Raw genomic sequence first — 24,392 nt, forward strand, 5'->3', positions numbered from 1 at the left:
ACTCTGTTGTTCCTTCACAGGGTTCTTGACCTCTGTTCTGGCACATATGCTTAGAACAATGAAGACATGCAGAAACAAGACTAAAGGGTAAGGTCTTAAGTTGAAAGGAATCTATTTCATAAGCATAAACTCTGCACGATTTGAAAAGGTTTTAGGATTTTAACTTCATTATAAATGACGAAGTGCCGTATTTACCTGAATCCAGGAATCATTCCCACCCACCCCCACAAGGTATTTGATGGTAGAAATGGTGGAGTCATATAAAATTCAGAGTCCTCTTCTGTTCGGGTAAATACAGATATAACGTGTATTCAACCTATACCTTTAAAGGGGTTCGTCTTAAATTCAGTCATCTTCTATTGGGTAAATACCGTGAGAGGTTAAAATCCAGGACCTAACAATCTCATTGAGGATGGAAAGAAGGAAACCATGTCAGTTCCTTCACCAAGCAGAAGAGCAGATCCTGAGATTCATGCCCAGGACTCTCATAGTCCTGCATCTCCCTCCCTCTGCAGAATAATGGGTGGAAGAGAGAGAGGCTTTCCATAAAACAGGAACTGCCAATATCAAATGCTTCACGAAGGACAGAGGGAAGAAAAGTGACCTATTGGACGACTAAGAAAGTCATTAATAGGACGGAAATGGAATGGTGTGTAGCACAAACGTGGACAGGCTCCGTGGAAAAGCAAACGCTCAGCACGCTCAAGGTCCCAAGGGAAACCCCTAGCTTCTCTACTTAAAAGAGCTTAGAGGACACTTCTCATTTTCCTAGGTGTGAGATAATGATGAGGTAGCAGAAGAGCAGGAAAGAACCAGTTGACCAGGGACCTTGGCCATCACTGGGCTGGATAGACCAATGGTCTGGCTCAGCTCAAGGCAGCGGCATCTGTTCAAAAGCGGCAGGAAATTAAAAACACACTCTCTCTCTCTCTCTCTCCCCTCAAACCCCCCCCCTCGTTTTTCACATTTGAAAAATTCCAACAGGTTAATCAATATAAATTAAGTATGATACTTGGTTGAACAAAACGTTAAGGTGCAAAAATAAAACCTATTCGGAAATCTTGGGTGACTGCATAAAGCAGCATTGTGAAATGGGAGCGTTTCCTAGTCCGTTGACGTTTGTGGAAAATAATGATTAGAGCTGAATACAGAAAAGAGAATGGTTAGAAGTTCAACCTCCTTTTTGCCCAGAACTTGATAAAATAGAATAAATGCAAGACTCACAAGCTGAAGGACAACATGTTTTGTTTTTTTTAATTATTGCTACCAGAAGGCTTTGGGCAGTATGACTGCTGAATGCAATACCTTCCAAAGGGCTGTGGAGAGAGCTTTAAAATCGGTGGGGTGAGTGGGGGGAGAATATTTTGAGAAACAGAGTCGTACTTTGGACAAGCAAGCACTTGGAGGACCCTTTGCCTGCCTGCTTCAGTTTACAAAGTTACGTGAGCATAAAGGAGAGGGAGAAGAGAGGCATGGGAGAGAACTCTGGGGTCGATCATTTGTGAAAACTCAGAATGGCAGAACTGCCCTAGCATATCCCCGTCATGTCAATGTCAGCTCATTTTTTTCTTAAATCTGCATTTGATGCAGATGTTCATTAGAGCTTTGCCTGTGCCTGTTTTAACTCCCTAATTTTAAATGCAGATCTAGTTTTAAATATCACATTTTAAACACCAAAGTGCTAAATGACAGAAAATGAGGAAAGACAAAGAGGAAGAGGCCTCCTTGTTTTGCTTGCAAAGGAAATAAAAGGAACGTCACCCAAGTAAAAGTGCAAAAGTACAGGAAGTCACGCACAAGACGGCCAGAACGCAACCCGCCCCCGGAAGGACTGGGGTAAGGGGAGTTCTCAAAATGAAGCAGACTCAGAAGAAGGAGAGGTGACGTCACGAGGAATTTGGAAAGGATCTTTTGCACGCTGTGTGTGATCCAAAGTGGAAAACGGGGTTACAATACACAACAGCAGATTCAAAACAGTGGAACGGACGACACTAAAAAGGAACAATTTTTTCCTACTTTTTTTTTTTGCTTGGTTTTTGGGGTTGTTTTTTTTTAAAGGCTTTTTATACTTTTTTTGTTTCGTTTTTAAGTACTTAAATCATAGTTGAACTATCATTAGCCGCACGAGGAGAGAAGGGAGGGGGGAATTTTTAGAAAGGAAAATCTAGCTCCGTTCCGTGTAGCCCTGGAAGGTACAGCCTCCACTCTACCGGTCAAAAAGGCCAGCTATTGCCCGATGTTGCGCACGCAGGAAAGTAGCAGCTCTGCTCCAATGGGGCCGTGCGGACTGGCGGCTACATGACCGAAACGGGCTGCCACGGAGGGCAGGAGGCTGCCCCCTGCCGCGACACATCGGAGCTGCAGGCTGAGGCGGCCTTGCCTTCCAGGGCCGCCGCTTCGGGCGCGTTCTCCTCGTTGTAGAGCCGCTTGATCCCGTCGTAGAAGTCGTCCACCTCCATCTCTTCCACTTTGCGCTTGGCGGTCGCCGGCTTGCACCTGCCAGGAGCTGGCCAGCGCCGGGAGAGCACTGCGGAGCCTTTGGCTGGCACTTCTGGTTTGCGGTTGTCCTTGGAGTCTGGGCCTGGGACGGAGGAGGGATGGAATCGGAACGCTCCCGCGTGGCAGGGCACCAGGTTGTGCTTCAGGGGACTGTAGACGTACACCGAGTTGGGCGGCGGCGGAGGCTGCAGAGCGGAAAGGTGCTGTGCCACAAGCTCCCGGCAGTGGATCAGCTGGGAGCTGTCCATCTGGATTGGGGGGAGAAGGAGCAACGAGAGGGAGAGGGTGGTGAGCAACGTGGGGCCACTGGCCCTATCCAGCCCCAGCACAGCACCCCTCCAGTGGCTGCTGGTGGTGTCTATCTGGTGTTTCTTTATAGACTCTGGGGACAGAGATCCATCTCATTAATTGATTATTGTTTTCTCTATGGAAACCACTTTGGGAACCTTTGTCGAAAAGTGGTATATAAATATCTGTTGTATGTAAGGAAGTCGCCTCCTGCCAAGACGATTCAGGGCAACAAATCATCATAGAGCTGGCTTTGCAGAAGTTGCAGGCCCTCCCACCGGCTGCCATATTGCCAACATGTTGCCGAGAAAGACAGTACCTTGCCAGGCCATGCAATTTGGGGGTGCACACAGAGCACACTTATCGGGACGTCTTCCACAGATGTCCCAGTGCTCTCCTGCACATCTCTTGATCATATGGGAGGTCGGCTGCTCATTCAAATGGCCATGCTGCGTCCTTCACAAAAATTCCAATACCGTCCTGGCATGCCCCTTTATCGTGGGGAAGGGCTGTTCATCCAAATAGCTGCTCTGGGATAAACAGCCTACCTCCCACGTGATGAAGAGATGTGCTGGGAGGATACTGAGGCACCAGTGGAGGGCATCCCGATGGACGCACTCTTGGCATGTCCCCTTTCTAATGGCATGGACCAGTAAGATGTCATCCCCAGCCTAAACACACACTCTCTCTCTCTGTCTGTCTCTCTCCAGCCCACTGAAAGTCTCACTGTTTAAAATAAGCAGACACTTGCATCTGCTTTGCATATCTAACATTGTGCTTCTAAATTTGGCAAACAGCTGCCTGTGGAAAGGACTTTCTGGCAGGAGCAACCCTGACCTCCTGACCGGGCACTGTTATCTGCTCCTCCACTCCGGGTTCCACAAATTTGGCCTCGCCTTGGTAGGCAGGGCCACGACGCTACCGGTGCAATCTTATACATGCTGACTCATAAGCAAGCCCTCCTGTGTCCCCTGGAGTGTCCTCCCAGCACAACATACTTACTTGGGAGCAAACCCCATTTCCGAGTGAACCTGGCTGGGTTAGCACCACCTGCCCCTGACTGTGCACTGGGCCTCTGCTGGGGGCCAGCAAACAACCCCCTGCTCCTCCTTGCAGCTCCAAGGTGGGCAGAGACCAGAACAGACATGGGAACTGTTCTCACGACCAGAGAGACCTGGGGCACCTGGAGCCCTCCCGCCCCAGAAGCTCCATCCCTGGGAAGCCCAGACTGGCCACCTAAGTTGCACCTGAGACAGGAGGAGAACAAGCCCCTGCCAACCTCCTCCTTTGGGCCATCTGCGCCACTTGCAAAACTGCGCCCGGCAGACATCTTAATCAGAGAGTTGTGGGGGGAGGGAGAGGGGCCAGGCAGAATGGAGCTGCTGCAGTGCTGAGGGCACCCGCTCTCCTGCTTGTGCAGTGCATTGTGGGATCCTGAAGGAGTCCCTCCCCCCCCCACCAGAGCTCTAGCGCTTGCTGGCACGCTGTTCATATGGGCACCCGAGCGGAAGAGCCCAGAGGAGGCTCGTGTCGTGGGGGAGCAGGATGGTAAGAGCCTTCCTGCCTTGCCTTCTTGGTGGCCTGGAGCATCTCTGCCACCCAGTGCCTAAGCAGCAAGCCTCCGCTTTCTTCTCCAGAGCCAGAAGGGCCTTGTTTTGGTGCTGCCCGGATGGAGGATACCAAGCTCCTCTGCCCTCTCCCCGACAAGCCAAAGCCGCCCGTCCCAACCTCTTCCTTCAGCTTCGGACTGGGGCTGGCAAAGATCGTCTTCTGTCGTCGTATCGTGCTCTCCAAAGTTCTGGACAGCTCTGGGGAGGTTCCCGGTCTATGCCCTCCCTGGTTCCAAGCTCCTGTGGGACGACATCTCACTATGGCAGGAAAAAGGTCAACCCACAGTGGTCCCTCCTCTCTGGGCCAGGATATGGGATTCTCTCCCATTCCTGGCGAAACGGCTCCAGGCTATGCTACCTGCCAGGCAAACTGTATCCCTAACGAAAGAAAAGCCTGCTCCAGTCCACCAGTCTTCAGTGGACACCAGTAAGTAGCCCACTGTGCCAGGCAGACCCTACCTGTGCCTTCTGGAGCAGTTCGATGATGAGGGCCAGCCAGTCAGGAATGCGCTTCTCCACTTCCAAGCTGACAATGGCCAGCGCCAGCATAGAGCCCTTGAACTGAAGGAGCTGGTAGCAGGCCAGGCAATGCAGCAGCTGCTTGGTGAGCAGAGCCATGTGCTGGGAGAGGTTCGTCTTGGGCAAGGTGGTCAGCAGCTGAGGCCTGGTGGACAAGGCGATTGCATGGAACTGGGATGGGAGAAAGGAGGGGGGGACACACCTGCACGTTAACACACTTAAAAAGCAGGGGTTCTCCACCTTGGGTGCCCAGATGTTGATGGACTACAACTCCCATCTTCCCCCACTCACCATCGGCACTGGCCATGGTGGCTAGGAATGATGGGAATTGTTGTCCAACCTCTGTGGGCCCAAGGTTGAGAACCCTTGACTTAAAGAATGGCTACTTCGAAACTAGTCCAACCCTGGGCAGGGTTCCTCAGAAGTAAGCCCCATGCGGTTCAATGGGAATTATTCCCAGGTAATTGCCCAGAGGACAGCAGCCCCAAACCAATTCAGCCAGAGAGTCCTCGGAACTGCCGTTTGGGGAAGGCGCTGCTAATTCTCAGCTAGAGATCACTAGCTCCTTCAGCACACACAATTCTCAGAAGTTCCCCGACTGCCAGCCATGACATTTACATGGGCCTGAAACAAGTTTCGAGTCGTAATTACAAGAGCGCATCTGGTTCCAGGCCAAGTGAGATGCTTCAGAGGAGTATTCCACTTCCCCAGACTCAAGGCAAGGGGGAAGAAATTCGACATAGAGAAAAGCAGATTCTGAAACCTGCCCAAGTTATGTAAATAAAACCACTCTGTGTAATTTCATCAGTTTCTCGTAGTTATTGGGAGTGGGGGGTGGGGGCAAGAACGACATGGGATCCTGACCTCTTTCTCCACCCCCCACCCTCCCTTCTCAGCATCTGAGGTTCCCACAAGGAAGTGGTGGAATTCTCACACCCAGCTTCACAACCATAAGGACTAGAATTCTCGCCCCCCCCCAAGCCTTTTATTAAAAACTGAAAACTTGCTGGATTTTGTGCTCAGTACCAATTACTGCATTTGCAAGATGCAATGCCTACTACTGGCACAATCAAGCTTCATTTTAGATCCCAGAGACTCCCCTTATGAAATGAAGGGCTGGTTCTCACGACCGACAGCTGGGAAGGGGACGCATCCAGACAGGCTCTGAGCCTGGTGTGTGCTCCCAAGAAACGGTCAAGAGACAGGGGGCGGGGGGGGGGGTTGTGATTGTGTGCTAGCCGAGATCTGGGTAGGGCGGCAGCAGCCAAACCACCTACCCAGCACTGTATCGAAGGTGGAGGAAAAGCACATCTCCTGCCATCCTACTTTGATTTTTCCCAGCACATGACTCTCTTAGGAAAGCACACGGGGCTCAGAACCTGGCGGGATGCTTCTCCTACCCAGCTATCAGTCGTGAGAACCATCCTAAGACATTTAAACAAACATAGAGGTCATTCTCGTGACCATCTCTAACTGGGCTAGCCCAGCCCTACCCCGGTAGAGCTGGTCATGAGAATCTCTGGGACCTGCCCTGATCTCAGCGGTCCTCAGCCGGGTAAAGTAAAGTAAAGTAAAGTTGTGCTGTCGAGTCGGCGTCAACTCCTGGTGCCCACAGAACCCTGTGGTTTTCTTTGGCAGAATACAGGAGGGGTTTACATTGCCATCTCCTGCGCATCTCCTTTCAGCATCTTCCTATATGGCTGCTGCCCGATATAGGTGTTTCCCATAGTCTGGGAAACATACCAGCGGGGATTCCAACCGGTAACCCCTTGCTCCCTAGGCAAGTTACCTCCTCGCTGCACCATTAGGTGGCTCACCCTCAGCGGGGTAGCCCAGGTTTTAAACATGGGGGGAGGGGGGGTGCTAAGCAGGACAAGTAGCATTGAGAGCTGGAGCCAGGTGGAGCTCTCCGGAGAAGAGAGCTGGTCTTGTGGCAGCAAGCATGACTTGTCCACTTAGCTAAGCGGGGTCCGCCCTGGTTGCGTATGAATGGTATTGTGAGCACTGTAAGATATTCCCCTCAGGGGATGGAGCCGCTCTGGGAAGAGCAGAAGGTTCCAAGTTCCCTCCCTGGATTCTCCAAGGTAGGGCTGAGAGAGATTCTGCCTACAACCTTGGAGAAGCCGCTGCCAGTCTGTGTAGACAATACTGAGCTGGATGGATCAAGGGTCTGACTCAGTATTTGGCAGCTTCCTATGTTCTCAACCTGGGCTAAAAGTGAGGGAGGAGGGCACGTGCCTGCACGCCTCCTATGCTGCCTGAGTGTATGGACACTCAGCTGCCGGCAACCTGAGTGACTATAAGAGCCGAGAGGAAGGAATGGCCTGGCAGGAGGAAGTCCCTCGATGTGCCACTCGCGTGGTGTATTGTGGGTCTCCTTCGCCCTGCCTCTCCCTCACTGCACCGCTCACCGTCCCAGTGCTCGTGGGGGCACAAGAGCAACAGAGCCCTGGTCGGGCTCCAGATCGTGGAGGGAGGGGGAGAGACAGGTAAGCACCTGCCTTCCTTGGCGCTAAAGAACTGTCTGTGAGAACAACCTCATCACATAGTTGTGTGTGAAAGTGTCCGCCCTCCCCTCCCCTGGCTTTGGTGTTCTTCACTCAGGGTGGAGTCCCGCCTTTTCCGCCCTCTCACACCTCCCCGGGAACATCCCCCTCTCCCCACCCCAAAGGCTTGATCTCTATATTTACAATATGAAGGAAATCCAGTGGAGTTGCTGTGTGAAGATCCCAGTTCAGTTTATCCAGAATAATCTTCTCCATCCTGCGAATTTCGGCTGGAGAACAGCCACAAAAGCTGTCTCTAGCCAACACCTTCAGTACTGGAATCCTCTGGAAAATTGAAACAGAGGAACAAATAGAAACGAGAACAAGGACCTTCAGGTAACATCTGAAAAGCACAGAGAGAGCCAAAGGAATGGGGGCCTTATGCTAATGGTTCTCAGACTTGGGTCCCAGATATGGTTGGGACTTCATCTCCCATCAGCCTCGGGCCATTGTGGCTGGGGAAGACGGGAGCTGTAGACCACCAACATCTGGGGCCCCAAATTTGAGAAAGTCTGCCTTAGACCAGTGCCTGACGCCAACAGGTCCTCAGATGCTGCTGGACTACAACTCCTATCATCCCCAGCCGAACCCCCACATTTTGTCCAATCAATGCGTTGACTTGCTCTGTGCAGGAACTTTTTACAGGTAGGAGGTCCAAGGTCCCACGTTTTGAGGGAGAGAGGGGGAAACTTAGCTGTCCTACACCCAGATCCAAATCCCAACTCAGACATGTGGGAAGCGACTACCTCTTGGCCTAACCTGGTTCACGGAGCCGCTGAGAGGAAAAATGGACATTCCAACCCCACGGATTTTGCTGGTGAAGCTACTTCTGCCCCCCACCTCACAAAACTACTGCACTGGCTGAGTTTACAAAGTGTTGGTGGGGGGCGGTGAAATCTTCAAACAGCAACCACAGAGACAGGGCAGAGCAGAAGAAATGGGCGTTTTCTGTACTCACTGGGCCAGTGAAAACACAACCCAGGACGCCAAGCCCACAGGGTGGAAGGATGCCTCATTCCCACTGCACCACCTTAAACCCACAGCTTAAAACACAGCCATGGAAGCGAGCGTGCTTTCGGTCCCTGCCTTGGCAAGTGGCAACCACCAGCAGCGTGTTATTGCAGCTTTTCAAGGCGTGTGTGTGTGCGATATTTAACATTGTTTGCACCCTTTGGGGAGAACAGTTACCTCATCTTCCTCAACGGTTTTGGCAGCAAGGAAGAAGCAGCTGATTGCAATACAGTTCAGGTATTTTGGACGGGCCTGGAATGGAAATAAAGAGAAATGGCACAAGGTAGCGTGAGCCAGTTGGTGTGAGGCAGCCAACCCCACAGCTCTTGCATATCCCCACTTGTTTGCATAAGATATTCCCCTCAGGATGGAGCTGCTCTGAGAAAAGCATCTAGGTTCCAAGTTCCCTCCCTGGCAGCATCTCCAAGATAGGGCTGAGGGAGATTCCTGCCTGTAGCCTTGGAGAAGCCGCTGCTGGTCTGTGAAGACAATACTGAGCTAGACAGACCAATGGTCTGACTCAGTATACGGCAGCTTCCTGTGTCCCTATGATGGTGCAGGGGCTGAAGAGGGCTCTGTTTCTCTTAAAGGAGCCCACTAGCGCTAGGCACAGCACGGCACGGTGGTTGCCTCCATCTGGTGCCAGGGGGACTGCACAGAGTATTGCACTTTGGCCAAAGCTTCATGCAGGCCCAGTTAGTCAGGGAGCTACACTCAGGGTTGCTGGGGGCTGCCTCTGGTCCCTGAGCCTTACAATGAAGAACCCTGATCAAGGCCATCTCTGTGCCACAAGTAACTCAGACAGGTACAAATGGGCCGACAAGCTTGTAGTACTGCTACAAATATTTATATACCGCTCTTCAACAAAATTCTCAAAGCAGTTTACTTAGAAAAACAAATAATACATAAATAAGATGGTCCCCTGTCCCCAAAGGGTTCACAATTTAAAGAGAAACATAAGGTAGACACCAGTAACAGCCACTGGAGGGATGCTGTGCTGGGGTTGGACAGGGCCAGTTGCTCTCCCTCTGCTAAATATAAGATAATCACTTTTGAAAAGATGTCTCTTTGCTCAGTTAGCAGGGGTTAGTCATAGTTTAGTGGTACAGTCATAGCTAAGTGGTACAGCACCTTCGCTGCATGCAGAAAGTCCCCAGTACAATCCCTGGCACCTCCAGGTAGGGCTGAGAAAGACCGCCCACCTGGAACCGCAGAGAGTTGCTGCCAATCAGGGCAGACAGTACTGAACTAGACAGACCAGTGGCTTGACTCCGCATACGGCAGCTTCCTACGTATTTATGTTAGCAGAAAATATGCATGGCAAGACCACAGCAGCTATGACCAAGCTTCAATCTGCAGAAGCGCCATCAGGAGCAGAGAGAATTCTGCCCATCACGTGGGAAACCGTTCTGAACGAAGGAAACTTGAGAAAGAAGGGAAAGGGGTGCATGGAAGGGGGACCACTGGAGCGCACCCCACCCCCATCCCAGCATACACACCCTTTACAAAACTTCTGCTAGCAGGCGGTCTGCAAGCACCAAAGGGGGAAAAGACAGAGCACATGCCAAGTCAGACTCAGTGCTGCCTACTTTGACAGGCTGGTCTCAGACAGGAGTCTTTCCCATCCCTGTTATTTGAGATCCTTCCAGGGATGTGCAAGCAGGCCTCCCACTGACCTGTCAGCTGTCCCCTTGCGGGAGGGGAAGCAAGAAGTGGCACACGGCATTTCAACATGGTAGGAACACAAGAAAACAGCTTCTGAGTAGGAGCTGAGTTGAGAGTTGTGCAATTCAGACACACACTAGAATGCCCCTCCTTTCTTACAAGCATGGGTAACCGATTATACTTCTAAGGATCTTAACGGAGATGGAAGTGGGGGAGAGGATTTGCAGAAACGCTCTGGGGGCCAGAGCAGGGGGGAAAGTTAGAAAAAGCTGCTTCTTCTTCTCCTTTTCCTTTTCTTTCTTTCGAGTAAGAAATACTCCATCTTTCGCCTACAACTGTTCAGAGAGCACTTCCTGCCAGTTGGTAGAGCCTTCGTTCGGTCACACGCAGCTCAGTACTGGGGAGTGAGAGGTGGTGGGCAGAGTAGGGGAGACCTAGCAGGGATCTAGTAGGTTCTAGAGTGATGAGAGAGCAAAGAGAAAGTCTGCCAAAGCTAGAACTTGGCGGCATCCGTTGAAATTGATTGGCAGCCATTTCAAGATCGAGAGAAGCAGCACTTCCCAGGGATGGGCGGCCCTTTCATGAGGCAAGGTGAGCCAGTCGTCTCAAGGGACAAATTACTGGGGTGCCAGCAGGGTGGCCAGAGGAGCCCCCTCCACTGCCATTGGAGCAGCTGTTTGGGCAGAACCAACCCTTGCAAGCTTTGGAAACAGCACCTCTCCTCACACGCTTGGCAAAGCCCTATATGGGGCTACTTTTGTACATAATCCGGAAACTGCAGCTGTTCCAGAATGCGGCAGCCAGGTTGGTCTCTGAGTCATCTCAACCACCCTGAGCCATTTTGGAAAGGCGGTATATAAATCAAATCAAATCAATCAATCAATAAATCTCGAAGATACCATATTACTCCCGTATTGAAAGAGCTACACTGGCTGTCGATCAGTTTCTGGGCAAAACACAAAGTGCTGGTTATAACCTATAAAGCCCTAAACCGCTTAGGGCCAGGGGTATATAAGAGAATATCTTCTGCACTATGAGCCCCACCACCCATTGAGATCATCGCCCGCAGTTGCCACCGGCTCGTCTGGTGGCTACGTAGGGCGGGCCTTGTCTGTTGCTGCCCTGAGACTCTGGAAGGCACTCCCAGTCCCTGCAGAAATAAGAGCCTCCCACACCTCTGGCAACTTTTGAAAAGTACCTCAAGACCTATCTCTTCACCCAAGCTTTTTTAATTTGACTGTGGCTTTAAATGGTCTTTAAGGTTCTTCTGTTCCTGTGCTTTAACTTTTTATGTTGCTGTAGCTAACCAGCCAGAGACAATGGTTTGGGGTGGTGTACAAATTCATTAATATTATCTTCATTAATATTAGCCCACATCCAGACGAAGGAAGCACCGGTGCTATGGGAGTCGCACCAGTGCTGCTGCTGGTTTCTCGACTACTGCAGAGCCAGCACTTACAGGGAGAGCTTTGTCAAGAACACCCCCGTCCCCGTCCCCAAGGGTCATATTTTCAGGTGGCACATGGTGCTTCCAGGGGAAGGGGAAGTCAGCAAGAGTCCACCACCACCCCAGCATGAGAGCAGCTGTTGCTTAGTCAAACTCCGCAGCAGCTGGAACAGCTGGCTCTTCTTTGGTCTTTAGCCAATATTTATACACCACCTTTCAGCATGTAAGCAATATCCAGAATTTTATCTTGCATTGCAGTAGAGAGCCCTGTTAACTGGGCAAAGCGGCACTTTTAAAATTGGCATTTAGCAGTGGAAGAGCAATTGTTCCTAGTCAACCCAACATAACGTTTCTTCAAGTGACTGTTACTGGTGTCTCCCTTGGGTGCAGATTAGGAGCCCCTTTGGGAACCATTTTCTCCTTCCTTTTTTGAAGCAAACCATTTTGAGAACTTTTGTTGTTGTTGTTGAAAAGCAGTACAAGAGATCCTCATGTCCCACAAGTTCTCCTATTGTGATTTCTGCTATTCACGTTTGAGCCATACAGACCCAGTTTTCCTTTTCATGGGGTGAAAACAGGCTATTTTCACCTATCTGCAGTTCCTGTGCCCCCAGAAATGTGCACAGTTCCTGTGCCCCCAGAAATTCTGGGGGCATTTCCAGCCTGGAGGCAGCGCGGAGGCATTTTGTGGCTCTTTTACACAGAAAAAAAAAATTCCAGCAAAAATCGGACAATTTGGGGGTTTGTGGGGGCATTGCTGGCGAGCAAGGTACTGTGCTATACTCTCTTATTTCTGCTCCCCCACTCTCCTTTTTTTTGGTGATTTTAGCACACAAGTAGGCTGAGGAACCTAACCCTCAGATTCCCATAGAGTTGCGTTTCTGTATTCATGATTTCTGTATTTGTGATCATCGGCAAAAATAGAAGCCATGGGAAAAGCAAGAGCCTCCTGTATAGAAATATCCTAAATAATAACAGTAACATTGCTTCTTTACAGTGTTGCATATTTCTAGATTTTAGAATAAAGTTTGTTTAATTTACGCTGAAGTGGGGTGCTTCTTAAAATACATATTAAGATTTCCATTTGAATGCTTCATCCACCCTGGCAAGTGATGAAAGCATCTATCCTTTCTTCTCCAATCATTCTAAAGTTCAACCAAGGTGAACAGAGGACAAGCAGCAAGAACAGACGGAGCTGGATTTTAAAGAGATGGAGAATCTGTTCTCCTTGGTGAACATCCATTTTTTAAAAAACTCCTTAACTAAAAATGGAAACAGAAGGAGCCAAATTGCCTTCGTACCCTAAAGAATGGGTCGATTTCTTGGGAAAGTTCAATTTACTGTCATTTAACCAAACATCGTGCAGATAGGAATATAAAATGTGATTTTAGATTTCAATGCCAAAACAGCAATTTTTTAAAAAAAGAACCAGCTGCTTATACTCAAAACATTAATCCAGTGGCCGACATATTGCATAACGTTCTGTGCGTCTTAACTAAATGTGTGTGCAGTGCAGAAGACTGCTCTTGTGTAACTGCAAACATGGTGCAAGCACAGTTACAAGGTGCACAGACATCATTTCTGATGGGTGTCCTTCACACAATTTGCTCCATTTTGTGTGTTTGCACAAAGTGCTCTTCCACAATTGAACACACATTTTGTTAAATGACACACAGAACATTGCACAGGATATCAGCCAGTGTTTCTCAAAGTAAGCTTCCAGATGTTAGGAAAACTGCACTATGAATGACAACAGAAGGCAGTAACTTCCATGATTTGGCCCACACATGTGAAGGGGATGAAAGCACATCTGCCCTTCCTACAGCATCTCTAGACACAGCAGTCTAACAGGCAAATATGTCCTATGCAAGTAAAATCCAACATCAGATAGGCCCAGATTGCATGGTTGATGGCTAGATTTTATCTGGGAAATTGACCACACAAAATGGGACTTTGTGTGTTGGGCTGTACACACATAGGATGTATAAACACCACATTTATTTATCATTGTTATATACCACCTGACATGTGCATCCATAGGTGGTGTATACAAGTATGAAATAGCATAAATTGATAATTTTATGATATAAAACAGACCATTTAAAATTAATTAATTAAAAGCCTAAGAAAACAGGTGTCTTAAATAGGGATGTATACGAACCAACCATGGTTCAAGCACATTTTGGGAGCGGGACCTAGGAGCTTTAGGAAAGAGGAGAGCAGGTCCTTACTGGCTCATGCAGGTTCCTGCTGGGACGGCACGTATCCCTAGAACGCCCACGTGGCATCAGCATGCACATGGCATGCACGGGTGCCATTTGAGTGGTCAGCAACACCATGCTGACCATGGAATTGGCGCCAGCGCATGTGCGGATGCCATGTGTGTGCTGACACTGTGCAGGGCTTCAAGGGATGTGCACCACCCCAGCAGGAAGCTGCATTATGGGCCTCCGAACCGGTTCGAACAGCGGTCGGTTCTGCTGGTTAGAAGATGGGGGTGTGTGCATCTTTAAAGGAGGGGGAGGGTGCACTTACCCCTCCCTCCGCTTTCCCCCCTACCAGCGCTACGTTTTCTTAAAGTCCATCAGGACGGCAGCATACCTCCCTGCCCCCCCATTGCCCCCTTTACCAGAAGTAAGGGCACAGGCACATTGAGGGTGCACACAGTGGGCGCATGTGCACATGCAGGCATGTCGGATACTTCCAGTTACTTCCGGTAAAGGGGGCAAAGGGGCAGCAGGGAGGTACGCTGCCACCCTGATGGACTTTAATAAAACCAAGCACTGGTGGGGGGGGAGGGGGAGGGGTAAGTGCACCCTCCCCCGCCTTTAAAGATGCACACACCCCAACTTCGAACCATCCCCGCCCGGTTCCATGCACATCCCTATTCTGCGCCAATTGTAGGTTCCAGACTACCTACAAAGAAAGCCCCACATAGAGTACAATACAGTAGTCAAGCCTGGAGGTTACCAGCATATGCACCATTGATTTAAGTCCATTTACTGCCAGAAATGGGGGCAGCTGATGTATCAGCCAAAGCTGATAAAAAGCACTCCTGGTGTGTGGGCAAATGCTCTGCACATACTGTCGACCCCCCACTCACCCCCACTGATGTCTAGGGATGTTGGAAATTAGGGCTGTGCATGAACTGTGGTCGAGCACCATTTGGGAGCAGGGACCGGGAGCTTTAAGAAAAAGGGGAGCAGGCCCTTACCTGCTCTCTGCCACCCCATGCAGCTTTCTGCTGGGGTGGTGCACGTCCCATGTACCCCCACGTAGCGCCAGCACACACATGCCATCTGCGCATGCATGATTGTCATCTGCGTGGTCAGCTTGGTGTTGCTGACCGTGAAAATGGCGTTCACACATGCGCGGGGGTACTTGGGACCTGTGCCACCCCAGCAGGAAGCTGCATGGAGCAGCGGAGAGCAGGTAAGCATCTGCTCTCCTTTTTCTTAAAGCTCCTGCTCCCCGATCCCAAAAGGTACTCGAACCATGGTTCAAACCATGGTTCATGCACACCCTTATTGGAGGTGGAGAAAATACAGTAGGTGGGTGCACTGTCATGTTTGGACAGGATTGGGGAGAAGTGTTTTTCAGTCCAGGCCAGACATGCACTCAAACAAGTGTGGTGGAAATGGCTCCCACCATACATTCACTGCATTCCAAAGCTTTTGTTTTCAGGGCAGAGAATGTGTGTTCAGACACTCTCAACACACTTTTGAATACATGCCTGTCTAAACTTCGAGCACCCTCCCATACGAACCTGCCCATTTATTAAGAGCATAACCAGAGGCCACACTCTAGGAGTCCCTGCCACTGGAGGTTTAGGCAGGTGAGAAACAGGAACAGGGCCGGCTCTGTGGTGGCCCCTGGATTGCTGAATATTGCTCCCCAGAAATATTTCCTTGGCACTTTCTATGCCATCCTTTAGATGGCAAATTAAAGCACTTTCATTTCCCTGGGCCTTTAGGAAGCTAGTGCGAGAATTGCTGCTGACAGCCTTTTCTTATAATTTCAGTTTGATGTTACAGTATTACGAGATTTTATTCTAAGTTATTTTGATTGTTTGTAAGTCACCCCGAGAATCTGTTTTGTTTTGTTTTTGGAAAGACAGGGTAGACATACTTAAAATAAAACACAGCTAGAATCTAGAGTACCTTGTAAGTGCTACCATGGGCCCAGTGGATCTTCCAGTCTCAGACTGTCCTGGTTTTGAAGCCTTCACAAGTTTCAAAAACAGTGTGCCATGCGGTCACCAAGGTATTACTGCTTCCGAAACATAGCTCCAGAGCCCAAACTGGGCAAGTGCGGCCATGGGTCAGGTGTATTCATTAAGTACGCCTGAGAACCACAAGCCACTGGGAATGCATGCAGGAACTGGGAACATTTCCCAGTAACCTACACAGCAAACAAAGGGTTCAAGTGTGGGAGACAGAAGAAAAGATCTGAAAATGAGGAGCCCCTGGATGAAAAGACCTTCCTTCAGGCACTGGTGGAGCCGAATCCAAGGAAAAGGAATAAACAAAGGCCTTTTCAAAACAGTTGAGCCAGGTCTGTAAATCTTGCCTTCCCAATATCCCGGTGATCAAATATTTACCTTCACTGCCGCTAAAAACCTGTCCAAGAGATTGACGGCCAGGGCGAGCGTTTCTGGATAAAGCTGGAACTGGCACTTGAGCTTGGCCAACCAGTGAATCACTTCATCCCGCTGGGTTGGAGAAATGCCTACATCCTGGAGAAGAAACGTAAGAAAACACAGTGAGAATGCCCAGTAGCGCTAAAACACACATGCAGAAGGGGGAAACGTGGCAATTAGGATCGAGTGTGAAGATTGTCCTTCCATGAGCGTAATGCTGTGCAACATGTGAGCCATTAATATTAGTCAAAATACTGTACGTCTGCTGGAGCCGTAGATATAAATATTCTTTATAATTATTATTTTAATTATTCTTAATTATTTTTCATGTTTATAGCCCGCTCTTCCTCCAAGGAGCCCAGTGCGGGGTACATGGTCATGTCTGTCCTCACAACAACCCTGTGAGGTAGGTTAGGAATAAGAAATGAGTAGTGCAGAATGCAGTAGCATGTCCACCAGTGCTCCCTCTAAGGTGTGTGCCCATGCACGCACTCACATGTTTTTTGATGTTCGCTCAGTTAATTTTAGATCCCGCTCAGGTACAATCAGGAAGGCCCCATTCTGAATGCATTTGCACACACACTGCCTTGATATTGCCGCCCAGTACAAAACTCATTCTGCACACAGATGAAAAAAATTAGAGAGAACACTGATGTCCACTGCCAATTAAAAGCCATTATTACACCGCATATGAATGCTACTCCACCACCGCCATGGTAGGAACACACGAAGCTGCCTTCTACCGAGTCAGACCATTGGTCCATCTAACTCAGTATTGACTGAACTGACTGGCAGTGGCAGGAGTCTCTCCCAGCCGTCCCTAGAGATGCCAGGGAGAACCTGGGACCAGTGTTCCCTCTATAGCATGCACACGTGTGTGCGCGCACAAGGGTTTTTTATAAAATGTTTGCTCAGTTAATTTTAGACCCTGCTCAGGTTGCAGCAGGAAGGTCCCACTCTGCATGCATGTGTGTACCCACTGCCTTGATACTGCCGCCCGCCCAGAACAAAGCTCATTCCGCACACAGATGAACAAAAATTAGAGGAAACACTGTCTGGGATCATCTGCATGCAAGTGTGCAGATGCTCTTCCGTTGAGCTATGGCCCTATCCCTGTGGGTAATATCTTACAGCACTCACATGTAGGCACCCATCCAAATGCAAACCAAGGTGGGCCCTGTTTAGTAAAGAGAACAATCAAGCTTGCTACCACAGGACTGGCCTTCCACCTTCAAACTCTACTAGTGAAGAGTAGAGTAGTGTATTTACCTGAATCCAAGACTAGGTTTTTTCCAAGTTCTTTGATGTTAGAAACTGTGGGGTCATCTTAAATTCAGAGTCCTTTTCCTTTTGGGTAAATACAGATATAACCTGTATTTAACCTGTACTTTTTAAGGGGGTCTTCTTAAATTCAAAGTCGTCTTCTAATCGGGTAAATACAGTATGTCCACTGACAATTAAAAGCAACATTATAACACCATGTATGAATGCTACTCCACCACCATGATGGTCACAATCCAGAAAAAGTTTCCAACTTTTAAACTCTACTGATGTCAACTGAGAGAAAATTAAGAGATGCTTGGTTGTCCCAACAGTGGAATCCATAGTCTTAAATTTTGGTTGCTTTGTCTGGAGCATGCCCAAGGTTTTTATATGGTATTTATATAGAACTTTTCTAAGGTATTCGGCTGTAGTTTCACAGAAATACAAATCTAAGAAATGGTTTCAAGTAAACCCATCTAGAACAAGAGAAGTTCAGTCAGCCCAAACGGAGTTTTAGCAACACATTACAGCTTTTAAAAGAGACAGAATCCCTGTGAAAATCATCAGAGGCCCAAAGGGGCTAAGAATAGAAAGCTTGCTTTTTCATAAATCTCATCTCAATGTCTCATGCCCCCCAACATGCACTAAGTTCTCTCAAAAGCTTTCATTATTGCTCTTTATCTGGGCGAACTGGAGACTTTTCATCTGCAGAAAACAATTATAGCTTGGATCAACATCAGGTGTCCCACAGAAACTGCAAAAAGGAGCAGGTAATTTATACGGCCCGGTTTTTCCTTGAAGGAACAACAGGTATTTCTACTAAAGTAATTTCTTGGCACAGCTCTGAAGAACTCCTTGTCCCAGTTTAACATGCCCTTTGGAGATATTCCCAGTTTACCGCCACCTTCACTAGATTAGATACAGATTCGTTTTCACCCCTCATTCTCACGGCTCCTCAAATTCAACCCACCAGCATTTTCAGCTCATCTGATTTCTAAACTTCTTTTTGAAAATCAAGATGTATTTACTACCATTTGCTCGACCCTGAAGTTATGTGGCCTCACCATGGCCTCTCCTTAATGACCATAACTAGCTAATCCAGTTGTAGATTATTGCCTTGTGATCTGCTGCATGGAAAAAAGTTCAGGTTTTCAATTAACTTGCTATATTTAATTGCAGAGCTGGGTCTATGGTAAAACAAGCTAAATGGCTGCCTAGGGCACAATGTTTTCAGGACTACCAGTGAAGCAGCATGAGGTGTGACCAAGAAGTATACTCTAAGAACCCTTTCCAGGTCCAAGAGCAGGAAGCTCTCAACCTGTTGCGTTCCCAGACGTGGTTGGCTGATGGGACTTCTAGTCCAAGAACTTCTGGGGACCAAGGTTGAGAACTTCTGTGCTAGAGAATGCTAGGGTACAACAATCAGAACCCCACACACAGTATTATAACGGTTTCTGAGAACACCTAATCAGATGCAGCACTGTAGCTGCTTGGAAGCAGAAGAAATGTCTTGGGTGTGTGTGTGTGTGTGTGTGTGTGTGTTCCCATGTAGAGACAGAGAATAATTGGTGCTAGTAAACTGGATATAAACAGCCACCTTTTGAAGTGGTGGCATTTTTATATTTATTTTTGGTTAATATATTTTTATACCACCCAAAACACAAGTTTTATTTAGGTGGGGGGAAGCAACTGTCCCTATCCAAACCCCAGGACAGCATCCCTCCAGATGGTGGATGCTTTCTTTTTAGACTGTAAGAACTTTGGTGACAGGGAACTATCTTCTTCCTGTTATTCAACTTTGAAAACTTTTCTGTTGAAGAGCAGTAAGTAAGTAAGTAAGTAAATAAATAAATCACTTTTTAAAAATCAGATTTTTATTAAAATGAAATTTAAGGTGTATTACAATTTAATAAATACAGATTAAGTATTGTAAAGTTAATTACCTTTTCTCTTTTTTTGGCTTCATGATACTTGCTGTATGGTTTCTATTTAGACTGATATGTCTGTTTACACTGGCTGACATCCAGACTAAATTACTCGGTGGAAGTCCTACTGAAATTAAGTAGTCCTCCAGAGTAACTCCTGAGAAGTAACTTATTTTCATGTGGAACAGGATGTCTTGTAGGGCCTGTTGTTGTGAGTCTAAAACTCCCCTGAGAGGGGTTGTGGCACACATTCAGCAAATGAATAACACTAGTCATCTATGTTGTATTACTTAAATTGAGAATTTGTGGGTCAGGGGAGGGAATACTGGTGGAGCTCCAGAACTATTTTATTTACATTATCAAAATATTGATGCGCTGCTTTTCCATCGCATAAAGGGATCCTCAAACTAGCTAACAGGGATGGGGCTGTAGCTCACTGACAGAGCATCTGCTTTGCATGCAGAGTGTCCCGGGTTTAATCCCTGGCAGTATCATCAGGGAGGGCTGGGAAAGACTCCTGCCTGAAACCCTGGAGGGCCACTGCCAGTCAGAGTAGACCAGAGATTCTCAGCGTTGGGTCCCCAGATGGTATTGGACTTCAACTCCCATAATCCCATAATCCACTGGGTCTGGAGATTATGGGAGTTGAAGTCCAAGAACGTCTGGGGACCCAATGTTGAGCATCCCTGGAGTAGACTATACTGAGCTAGATGGACCAATGATCCGGCTCAGATGACGGCAGCTTCCTAAATACGTTTTGCTCAGGATCCGTGCATCTGCTTGCATGCAGAAGGTTCCAGGTTCAATCCCTGGCAGCATCCCTAGATAGGGCTGGAAGAGACTCCTGCCTGAATCCTGGAGAGCCACTGCCAGAGTAGACAGTACTGAGCTTTATTGGGCCAGGACTCTGATTTGCTATACGGCAGCTTCCTATGTTGGTGATAAAAACAAATAAAAATGTAAACAATCAATGCCATAAAAAGGACCCCAGTAAATCTGCACAGCAGCAATTAATAAAGCAAGTCCCCAAACACACACATTAAAAATCAAACCCGATGTATATCACCTAACGTTTTAGATTGCTCCAGTGTGGTGCTCTGACAAATAGAACTTGATGCTGGAAAGTTCTATTTGGGGCGGGGCGGGCCGGGGGGGGTTCTATTTGGGGCAGGTCTGGTGAGGCAGGGCAGGACAAGGGGAGAAACTGTGTCTCTCAGAGCCAATTCCCTCCAGGCTGGGTGCTACCATTAAAAAGGCCTTGTCATGCCCAAGGGCTTAGGCATGGCCAATGAAAATTGTGGCTTCTTTCTCCCCGCAGACACTTGCTACACTATAACATAAATGGCTTTTGAGACTCCCCCCCTCCGCAGTTTCCAAATAGCATGTGACATAGGGGGCTGCTTGTGAAGAAACACATATCTGACCCTCCCTTGGGGAGCAACAAAGAAGTCAGGCAGTTTTTGGATCCAGATCCATGTATGCAAATGTTTTATTAGGATGGTAAGAAAGCCACCTAATGGCCCAGCGGGGAAGGAACCTGCCTAGACAGCAGGAGGCTGTTGGTTCAAATCCCCACTGGGGTGTTTCCCAGACTATGGGAAACTCCTATATCAGGCAGCAGCGATATAAGAAGGTGCTGAAAGACTTAATATTATAGTCCAACAGGGACTGCTTATGTGAATCAACCAGTTACATAAAAGGTAAGTAAGATTTACAATAATATGAGACAAGGTATTGCTAGTGGCAGGGATTCTCAACCAGTGGTACTCTAGATGTTGCTGAACTACAACTCCCATCATCCCCAGCCACAATAGATTAGAGATGGGGGTTATGGGAGTTGCAGTTTAGCAACATCTGGAGTACCACTGGCTGGGAACCCGTGGCTAATGGGATTAAAAGGAAAAACTTTGGAGATCTTATGATGTAGTTTTCTTCAACACCTTTGCTACTGATTAAAATCTTGGGTTCTTGGAATGCCCGAATGGCTGATCTTGGGGAAGTGGTAAATGATAATTGAGACAAGCACGACGCTGTCCCATCACCCACATGATTACATTATGGAAAGGATTGAGAGGACAGGAAAAGATCCCCACGGTATAGAGCAATGATTTTCAGACTGTGCTCTGGGAAAGTTCTGCGTTCTTCAGAAGCATATCTGGGTTTTCTGAAGAAGATTAGTAAGGGCAGGCACATTTCTCCGAAAGACAGCACCCCACCAAATGCACTGCCAAAGGGCAGTGTTGGGCATATTCCCGTATGCACTCTTTGTTCATGCAGGGCAACAGTAATATCCAACAGCCTTGGCCAGCACCCCATGTGAAAAGAGTGTGCCTCACCTCAGAATACTTCCCAGAATCCTGTGCAACAATGCAGGAGCCCCTCGACTGACAAGCTGATGCGGAAAGGGTGAAATAAAAACTTGAAAACTTGAGACACAGGGGTCATCATGGTATTATTTTAGCCACCCACAGCAGCCCTCTATTTAACCACTGCCCTTTGTATGCAACACAGCGATTAATAATAATCCCTGGCACTTCATTTCAAGGTGTTATTAAGGTTCCTTTTTAGGACAACTAATAGATGGCCACCTCCAACCTCGGAGGCACGATGCCTCTAAATACCAGTTGCAAGGGAGCAACAGCAGAGGAGAGGGCAAGCCTTCATCTCTTGCCTGTGGGCTTCCTAATGGCACCTGGTGGGCCACTGTGGGAAACAGGATGCTGGACTAGATGGGCTTCGGGCCTGATCCAGCTGGCCTGTTCTTATGCCATGGTCAGAAAGGGAATGGTTGTCCTTTGTTTGCCCCAGCGTAACTAAAAATGGTGTGTGTGTGTGTGTGTGTGTGTGTGTGTGTGTGTGTGTGTGTGCGCGCATTCTGCAGTGCCATTTGGCTCACAGAGTTGAAGCACCAGCCCCCTTGGTCATACACAATGTACAGTTCCTTATGTTCAAAATGGAAACCAGGGAGATTTGCCACAGCAAGCACCATTAGCCCCCAGAGTCCTAGTACCTCCTTAAATACATCATCTAATGCAATTAAATATAGGGCTGCCCATCTCCACCCCTTCCTCAACCCAGATCCAGAGTGAAGTTGCCTGCTATCATTTAACCTGCGATTTTATTAAATATTTGAAACCACCCAACACTACTTAACAGAGCCCCAAGAAAAACCCCAAGCTTCGGTTTTTCCTTCCAAACATGGCTGAAATCCAAACTAATGCTATGCTAGTGCAATGAACAATGAACAGAGATACACCCACACAAGAAGGGCACGAAGCTGAGCAGATGCTCGAAGTCCACTGGTGCAAGTGTGGCCCTGCCCAGGTTCACTTTTAAAATGAACACATGTGCAGTCATTCGCAGAAACACCTGTACATGTGTACAGACACCCGAACGTATGTACAACTTAATGTCTGAATAGGGCTTAGGTTATGAATGGCACCTGTGGACAAAAACCTGCTAGGCCTTAGGATTATTATTATTTTTATTAAATAAGGTGTGTGTGTGTGTGTGTGTGTGTGTGTGTGTGTGTGTGTGTGTGTGTTTAAGAAAAAGAGTCAGGTAGGATACCAAAGATTTGGTGGGTAGGTAGGTGTTTTAAATCAGTTTCCTTAATTGTATTATTATTTCTTCTTTACACAATCAGACAGGTGTTATTGACTGGTTGGTTTTATCCAGACATCAAATTAATAATAATAATAATAATAATAATAATTATTATTATTATTATTATAATTATAATTATAATAATAAATTTTAAGCAAAACAAATAATTTAAAAATAAAACAAAAACACATCAAGAAGACAAAGGGGCCATTCACACGACCTACCAGTTGGGTGGGAGGAAGGCTTCCCAAACCTTGCCTTCCCCCCAGATGATCCTTTGTTGCTTGGAGGGAGTCTACTCCGTGCTCCCACACAATCCACTCTGCTCCACAACCAGATCTGAGACTGGGACTCATTGTCCTGTCTTCCCTGAAGCCCACAATGCAGTGTGCAACATGCCTGCTGTATTGGGAGACTCCCCCTAGAGATGGACACACACAAGCAGGTAGCCGGGGGTAAGGGAGCGCTCACTCACTTATCCTTGGGTAACAGCTGGGCTTAAAAACTGGGCTAGCGGGCACTGGCCCACCAGGATCGGGCCTGATCCCAATGGTTCTTATGCACAGCCTAGCCCGGGTTAGATTGCATGTGAGAACATCCTCAAAGAGGGAGAACAAAACAAAAATAATGGCGGGGGGGGGAGAACAGAAAAAAATTAAATTGCTTCTTTAGTCTTATCTGAAATCAATCCTTACACACAAACTACAGTATAGCTTATCTTTATGTTTTATCCTTTGGAGTGGGGGGAAATCCTATACTAACATACACAATTACTTTAATGAAGACAATACTGAGAACCCATCAGGGCCACATCGATCATGCATACATGAAGGAAATGTGATGGCGGGCATTTTTTATTTTATCTAAAAATATTCCCATTTAGCCAAAGAGTCAAAGTGTTTCAGTGGAAAATGTCAGAACACAACACTCTCAGGGTTCCGACCACAAGCAGCGTGAGAAATTCCTGTCTCAAGACAGCTTTCTTTCCTCTCACTCCCTGAAATTATGTGCCACCGGAGAAGGAACAGAAGTTCAGGCTTAAACAGAGCAGCTGCCGCACCACTGTCAAGACGTTCTGTTCCACTTGTACCCAGAGACTTGGCCTCCTGAAATATTGACATTCAGCTGCTTGGCACTGCGGAGAAGTACTTCCCCTCAGGTGGTTTTCCAACCTGCCGAACCAGCGTGCTCGCTGGAGCAGCAAGATCCCAATCAAGTGCATTTTCCTTCCCAGCCGTGACCAGAGTTCTTGGAATTTCCAAAGGGAGAAGAAAGCAGCACTGCAGATTGCTGGCGAGAATGGTACAGAGCAGTGGTGCTCCCTGTTTTTCACGCGCGGGCCACTTTGGCCAAACCAAACAAAAGAAAACAAAC

At 47.9% G+C, this 24,392-nt stretch overlaps 1 protein-coding gene across 2 annotated transcripts in view; it reads right to left on the reverse strand.

Moving 5' to 3' along the window:
- Window positions 1-1,228: 1,228 nt before the first annotated feature.
- The window catches only part of CCNI (cyclin I), an 81,106-nt gene continuing 57,942 nt past the window's right edge, over window positions 1,229-24,392 (reverse strand). For both annotated transcript variants that reach the window (XM_053257952.1, XM_053257951.1), the window contains 5 exons: window positions 16,186-16,320; window positions 8,651-8,725; window positions 7,607-7,747; window positions 4,857-5,087; window positions 1,229-2,747 (listed from right to left, as the gene is read on the reverse strand). In XM_053257952.1, coding sequence (XP_053113927.1) covers window positions 2,295-2,747; window positions 4,857-5,087; window positions 7,607-7,747; window positions 8,651-8,725; window positions 16,186-16,320 — 1,035 coding nt within the window. In that variant the 3' untranslated portion in view covers window positions 1,229-2,294. The remainder of the gene's footprint in view (window positions 2,748-4,856; window positions 5,088-7,606; window positions 7,748-8,650; window positions 8,726-16,185; window positions 16,321-24,392) is intronic.

Source organism: Hemicordylus capensis, chromosome 5, assembly GCF_027244095.1.
Source record: "Hemicordylus capensis ecotype Gifberg chromosome 5, rHemCap1.1.pri, whole genome shotgun sequence".
Classification (NCBI taxonomy): Eukaryota; Metazoa; Chordata; class Lepidosauria; order Squamata; family Cordylidae; genus Hemicordylus; species Hemicordylus capensis.